The 7,500-nt window shown below is 40.3% G+C and overlaps 1 protein-coding gene across 3 annotated transcripts in view; it reads left to right on the top strand.

Annotated features, from left to right (window-relative positions):
• LOC129858507 (probable E3 ubiquitin-protein ligase MID2) overlaps nt 1-7,500 on the top strand; it is a 276,015-nt gene that overhangs the window by 230,290 nt on the left and 38,225 nt on the right. For all 3 annotated transcript variants that reach the window (XM_055927796.1, XM_055927797.1, XM_055927795.1), the window contains one exon: nt 930-1,037. In XM_055927796.1, coding sequence (XP_055783771.1) covers nt 930-1,037 — 108 coding nt within the window. The remainder of the gene's footprint in view (nt 1-929; nt 1,038-7,500) is intronic.

Here is a 7,500-nt window from a genome sequence, read left to right as displayed (position 1 = left end):
TGTTGTTGATCTGAACTCTGTGTAAGTGTTTGTTTGGCCAGCATATTAAAGTCTACCTCAGGTGAACACAGCCGTTGACGAGGTCTCAGCTACAATGTTGTTGATCTCAACTCGGTGTAAGTGTTTGTTTGGCCAGCATATTAAAGTCTACCTCAGGCGAACACAGCCGTTGACGAGGTCTCAGCTACAATGTTGTTGATCTGAACTCTGTGTAAGTGTTTGTTTGGCCAGCATATTAAAGTCTACCTCAGGCGAACACAGCCGTTGACGAGGTCTCAGCTACAATGTTGTTGATCTCAACTCGGTGTAAGTGTTTGTTTGGCCAGCATATTAAAGTCTACCTCAGGCGAACACGCCGTTGACGAGGTCTCAGCTACAATGTTGTTGATCTGAACTCTGTGTAAGTGTTTGTTTGGCCAGCATATTAAAGTCTACCTCAGGCGAACACAGCCGTTGACGAGGTCTCAGCTACAATGTTGTTGATCTGAACTCTGTGTAAGTGTTTGTTTGGCCAGCATATTAAAGTCTACCTCAGGCGAACACAGCCGTTGACGAGGTCTCAGCTACAATGTTGTTGATCTGAACTCTGTGTAAGTGTTTGTTTGGCCAGCATATTAAAGTCTACCTCAGGTGAACACAGCCGTTGACGAGGTCTCAGCTACAATGTTGTTGATCTCAACTCGGTGTAAGTGTTTGTTTGGCCAGCATATTAAAGTCTACCTCAGGCGAACACAGCCGTTGACGAGGTCTCAGCTACAATGTTGTTGATCTGAACTCTGTGTAAGTGTTTGTTTGGCCAGCATATTAAAGTCTACCTCAGGCGAACACAGCCGTTGACGAGGTCTCAGCTACAGTGTTGTTGTTGTTGCTGTTTGAACCCTGTGTAAGTTTGGACACCGTGATAAAGTGTGCTATGCTTCTGTCCCCAGGTGAACACAGCGATGCACGAGGCCAAGCTAGTGGAGGAGTGTGATGAGCTTGTAGAGATCATACGCCAGAGGAAACAGATCATCGCTGTCAAGATCAAGGAGTCCAAGGTACAGTAGTCTTCTACACACTAACCCTTAATACTATACTGGACCCCTATGGTCCAAGGGACTGTACTCCCTGGCTGCGTCTCAAACCATACTCTTCCACTGGTTGCGTCTCAAACCATACTCTTCCACTTGCTGCATCAGAAATTACACCCTATTCCCTTCAGAGGTTTTCAAAACGGGCAATTTGTTTACCATTTTCAAAGAGGTTTCGATAGAAAAAGTGAGTGGTGTCTCCAGTCTCTCCTACTATACACATTACAAAGCTGGATCTAATGTGCGTGCCAGCCTGTCTGAGTCACGGAGACGTTGTAGGTGTCAGTTAAAACACTGCATTCACAACGTGTCACTGCAACTGCCACAGTGAGCGAGGGATTCGAAAAGAAAAACATAGAGGGGACTTGTCACATAGCCTGTCACGACACTCCACGAGTGACATCAGATGAACAGAAGTATCGGATAGCGAGGTTTTGTCTGAGGTTCCCGAAGAATAACAACATAAAAATGTGTGGTCTGCGTATTTCTTGAGAACATAACTTTTCCCTTTGTCGCAAACTGTGAGTTTTTAGTGGTGAAAGACCTTGTGATCTATGGCGCTGTTCAGTTCAAGGGTTCTCAAACTATTTTCGGCCCACGACCCCCATTTTGATATCTGAACATTTTTACGACCCCACCCATGTGAATTTTTATTTTTTTTAATTAACAGCCAATGTTTACTTTTATATTTGGGGCTATGACAGTCAATTGAAAAACATTCAAACAGTATTTCTGATGTGTCTTCTCAACTCACCATCACATACTGGTAACGTGGGGCTGTGACAGCCAATTGAAAATGAGTCTGACATAATGAGTACATTTATATGCACACTAATAATTCGATATTAAACTGATTATGGCCGATGGTCGAGTATGACATTAGTCACGTAAACACCTTACTCCGCTTATCTTTAATCGGTGTGAGGTCATAATCAGAAGTAAGGATACACCGTTTAAAACACCTGGTTTTCTGAGAAATCTTTTGAATTATAAAGGAAACGGCTTAATTAATAAACGGTTTAATTGGAGTTCCCGCCATGTATATGATCTGTGTCAGCAGTGGGTAGCTTAAACCTCCCTCTTATGCGCGAGTGAAGTGAGTTCGGAAAAACTGAAAGTATGCTATCTTCTAAATAGTTTTCACTTTTCACATTCAAACGTTATATGTCCAAACTTAGAATCAAAAAGTATTTGTAAAAAAAAATATCATGGCCACTGTGGTAGAATGTTTATTCTGCATTTATCAAAAGTTCTATCAGTAGCCTGATTTCAGATGTGTAAACAGGATTATTAGGGACGTTTTGTCTTCTTACAAAAAAAGCATGTAACGTTTTAAACAAACTATTACATTACCCTGACTATCCATAACCATTATCTCTTATCTCTCCACCACTAATGAGATGGGTGTGGCTTGATGCATGTCGCGTTGGAGCTTCTCAAAGTCAGGGGGCGTGGTCGACAGGGCGCACCTCATGTCTGCTGTCACATCCAACCTGGATCCATATTTGGTTGTAGCCCTTTCCTGCAGTCAATGAGCAAAAACGCCCTCGTTGGTGGAATGTTATTCATATTTTTTATTCATAAAAACTATGTTTCAATGTCAAACAGTTTTGTTATATATTTTTATCTTTATTTGACTAGGCAAGTCAGTTAAGAACAAATTATTATTTTCAATGATGGCCTAGGAACAGTGGGTTAACTACCTTGTTCAGGGGCAGAACGACAGAGTTTTACCTTGTCAGATCGGGGATTTGATCTTGCAACCTTTCAGTTACTAGTCCAATGATCTAACCACTAGGCTACCTGCCGACCCAAAATATAAAAAATATAAATATTTCAGTCTTCTGTGTTGTATATAAAGTGTAATATTGGGATGCAAACTCAAAATTGAATCCATCTCATCTCTATATCTGACATGGTCCAGGTGTTTTCTTTTCTTAAGCCCATAACCATGTGTGTGAGGTGTATACTTTTGTTTCAAAGTAGATTTGTTTAAGACTACCCAGAAACACTCTGTGTGACCCTGATTTAGCCCACTATAGTAATTAATCCAGACGAGAGCACTGAATCCAGCTTCACACAGATATGAGCTGGCGAAGGGTACCATGAGTTTTATGGAACTTTTAAGACATCCAACCCTGAGTTCCCGAGTTGGATGACTGTTCAAAACTATTTTTCCCAGTCGGAGCTCGTCTTTTCCCAGTTGACTTGAACACACTGAAGTCAGAAGTCGGAGATTCCAGTTGTTTTGATTGTTTTGATTGTTGCTTCGAACATTGTTTCGAACGTTGTTTTGATTGTTTTGAACGTTGTCTCGAACGTTGTTTTGAATGTTGTTTTGAATGTTGCTTTGAACGTTGCTTCGAACGTTGTTTTGAATGTTGTTTTGAATGCTTTGAACGTTGTTTTGAACGTTGTTTTGATTGTTTTGAACGTTGTTTTGATTGTTGTTTTGAACGTTGTTTTGATTGTGTTGAATGTTGTTTTGATTGTTTTGAATGTTGTTTTGATTCTTTTGAACATTGTTTTGAACGTTGTTTTGAACGTTGTTTTATACGTTGTTTTATACGTTGTTTTATACGTTGTTTTATACGTTGTTTTATACGTTGTTTTATACGTTGTTTTGAACGTTGTTTTGATTGTTGTTTTGAACGTTGTTTTATACGTTGTTTTATACGTTGTTTTGAACGTTGTTTTGAACGTTGTTTTATACGTTGTTTTATACGTTGTTTTATACGTTGTTTTATACGTTGTTTTATACGTTGTTTTATACGTTGTTTTGAACGTTGTTTTGATTGTTGTTTTGAACGTTGTTTTATACGTTGTTTTATACGTTGTTTTGAACGTTGTTTTGATTGTTGTTTTGAACGTTGTTTTATACGTTGTTTTGAACGTTGTTTTGATTGTTGTTTTGAACGTTGTTTTATACGTTGTTTTGAACGTTGTTTTGATTGTTTTGAACGTTGTTTTGAACGTTGTTTTGATTGTTTTGAACGTTGTTTTGAACATTGTTTTGATTGTTTTGATTGTTTTGATTGTTGTTTTATACGTTGTTTTGAACGTTGTTTTGAACGTTGTTTTGATTGTTTTGAACGTTGTTTTGATTGTTTTGAACGTTGTTTCGAACGTTGTTTTGAACGTTGTTTTGAACGTTGTTTTGAACGTTGTTTTGAACGTTGTTTTGATTGTTTTGAACGTTGTTTTGATTGTTTTGAACGTTGTTTTGAACGTTGTTTTGAACGTTGTTTTGATTGTTTTGAACGTTGTTTTGAACGTTGTTTTGATTGTTTTGATTGTTTTGAACATTGTTTTGATTGTTGTTTTGATTGTTTTGAACGTTGTTTTGATTGTTGTTTTGATTGTTTTGAACATTGTTTTGATTGTTGTTTTGATTGTTTTGAACATTGTTTTGAACGTTGTTTTGAACGTTGTTTTGATTGTTTTGAACGTTGTTTTGAACGTTGTTTTGATTGTTTTGAACATTGTTTTGATTGTTGTTTTGATTGTTTTGAACATTGTTTTGATTGTTGTTTTGATTGTTTTGAACATTGTTTTGATTGTTGTTTTGATTGTTTTGAACATTGTTTTGAACGTTGTTTTGAACGTTGTTTTGAACGTTGTTTTGAACGTTGTTTTGATTGTGGTTTTGAACGTTGTTTTGAACGTTGTTTTGATTGTGGTTTTGAACGTTGTTTTGAACGTTGTTTTGATTGCTTTGAACGTTGTTTTGAACGTTGTTTTGATTGTTTTGAACGTTGTTTTGAACGTTGTTTTGAACGTTGTTTTGATTGCGTCATTAATGCTCAGGGGGAGACGGCAGGTTATTCCCTTAGAGTCAGGAACCAAAACTCCACTGTAGTGACCGGTGACAGATCAATTAGCTGTCCGATTTCCCTTACGGGCATGTCAACTGAGCCAGGATCACAGTGAAACGGATTGGGAAGTAGGTTCCAAAGTGCTCTTCGAAGCGTTGGAGGTGAGCAGTCATCACTGGTGAGGGACACAGCAAGTCAACCATGTCAGTTTTATTTTGCATCCGTTGTGAATGACACAAGAGTTCCTCTCTCAATGTGAAACATCTTTTCAACACTCCTCCTCGATAACCACCAAGCCTCGATGTGAAATAGAACATTGTTATGCTCTGATAACCATATCTCCACATAGTCAATATAGCCACGCAGCCCACTGAACATCCCATATGGAATCTGTTTTTCATCAATACTGCCACGCAGCCCACCATTCGATCCCATATGGAATCTGTTTTTCATCAATACGGCCACGCAGCCCACTGAACATCCCATATGGAATCTGTTATTCATCAATACAGCCACGCAGCACACTGAACATCCCATATGGAATCTGTTATTCATCAATACAGCACACTGAACATCCCATATGGAATCTGTTATTCATCAATACAGCACACTGAACATCCCATATGGAATCTGTTTTTCATCAATACAGCCACGCAGCCCACTGAACATCCCATATGGAATCTGTTATTCATCAATACAGCCCACTGAACATCCCATATGGAATCTGTTTTTCATCAATACAGCCACGCAGCACACTGAACATCCCATATGGAATCTGTTATTCATCAATATAGCCACGCAGCCCACTGAACATCCCATATGGAATCTGTTATTCATCAATACGGCCACGCAGCCCACTGAACATCCCATATGGAATCTGTTTTTCATCAATACGGCCACGCAGCCCACTGAACATCCCATATGGAATCTGTTTTTCATCAATACGGCCACGCAGCCCACTGAACATCCCATATGGAATCTGTTTTTCATCAATACAGCCCACTGAACATCCCATATGGAATCTGTTTTTCATCAATACAGCCACGCAGCCCATTGAACATCCCATATGGAATCTGTTTTTCATCAATACAGCCACGCAGCCCACTGAACATCCCATATGGAATCTGTTATTCATCAATACAGCCACGCAGCCCACTGAACATCCCATATGGAATCTGTTATTCATCAATACAGCCACGCAGCACACTGAACATCCCATATGGAATCTGTTTTTCATCAATATAGCCACGCAGCCCACTGAACATCCCATATGGAATCTGTTTTTCATCAATACAGCCCACTGAACATCCCATATGGAATCTGTTTTTCATCAATACAGCCACGCAGCCCACTGAACATCCCATATGGAATCTGTTTTTCATCAATACAGCCACGCAGCCCACTGAACATCCCATATGGAATCTGTTATTCATCAATACGGCCACGCAGCCCACTGAACATCCCATATGGAATCTGTTTTTCATCAATACAGCCACGCAGCCCACTGAACATCCCATATGGAATCTGTTTTTCATCAATACAGCCACGCAGCCCACTGAACATCCCATATGGAATCTGTTTTTCATCAATATAGCCACGCAGCCCACTGAACATCCCATATGGAATCTGTTTTTCATCAATACTGCCACGCAGCCCACTGAACATCCCCTGTGCCGTTTCATGCTCGTGAATCGTGAGACAGAACAATACGTCCTCGTGAATAGAACCCCCAGACATGTATAGCGAACAGAAGTCAATGCATGAGCCTCTTGGCCCTCACAGCTACCGTCCATTTGGAGAGCATGAACTGGGGAGTTGAGTGGTTCAGTCAGTTTCCTCTTGGTTGATAACACTGTTCAACAAAGAATTGATGTTATTGCTATCTAAAAACTAAGGTATTGATGTGAGTTTCTGTGCCTCTGCCTCCCCACACATTGTTTTCACCATGTCAATTGCAGCCGCCCGGTAATGTCAAAGTCTCTGCAATATTGTGTGGTTTCGTAGCGAAGCGGGCCTAGTCATTCACCGTGGGAATGATTCAAGTATGGCCTTTTCCCCGTGATCTTAAGGGCGCTCTCTGGTTTAATTTTATCTTTTAGATTTGAATAACTTTCATTACAATTGTTTAGATTAACTACATCACAGTGATTTTGAGATATAAAGATGATATTGTAATATATATTTATTTTTTTGAGGGGGGGGTGGGGGTATATATTTTTTTTCTTCAGGAGTTTGTAAATTCTCCCGTGACCCCATTTCCACATGGTGTTGCGACCCCTAGTTTGGGAACCGCTAGTCTAGAGAGATAAAGTGGAGAAAGGAGAGGAGAACAGGAAAAATTAGAAGAAGGGATGCAGAGGACATGGAGAGGAGAGGAGAGGAGAGGAGAGGAGAGGAGAGGAGAGGAGAAGGGCAGTTTGAGGAGAGGAGAGGAGATGAGAGGAGAGGAGAAGGGCAGTTTGAGGAGAGGAGAGAAGATGAGATGAGAGGAGAAGGGCAGTTTGAGGAGAGGAGAGGAGAGGAGCAGTTTGAAGAAAGGAGAGGAGAAGAGGTGAGAGGAGAGGAGATGAGCAGGAGGAGAGGTGACTGACTGTGCAGCAGAACCAACCGGATTA

The sequence above is a fragment of the Salvelinus fontinalis genome, chromosome 6, assembly GCF_029448725.1.
Source record: "Salvelinus fontinalis isolate EN_2023a chromosome 6, ASM2944872v1, whole genome shotgun sequence".
In the NCBI taxonomy this organism is placed as follows: Eukaryota; Metazoa; Chordata; class Actinopteri; order Salmoniformes; family Salmonidae; genus Salvelinus; species Salvelinus fontinalis.
This window is presented reverse-complemented; position numbering and strand designations above follow the sequence as displayed.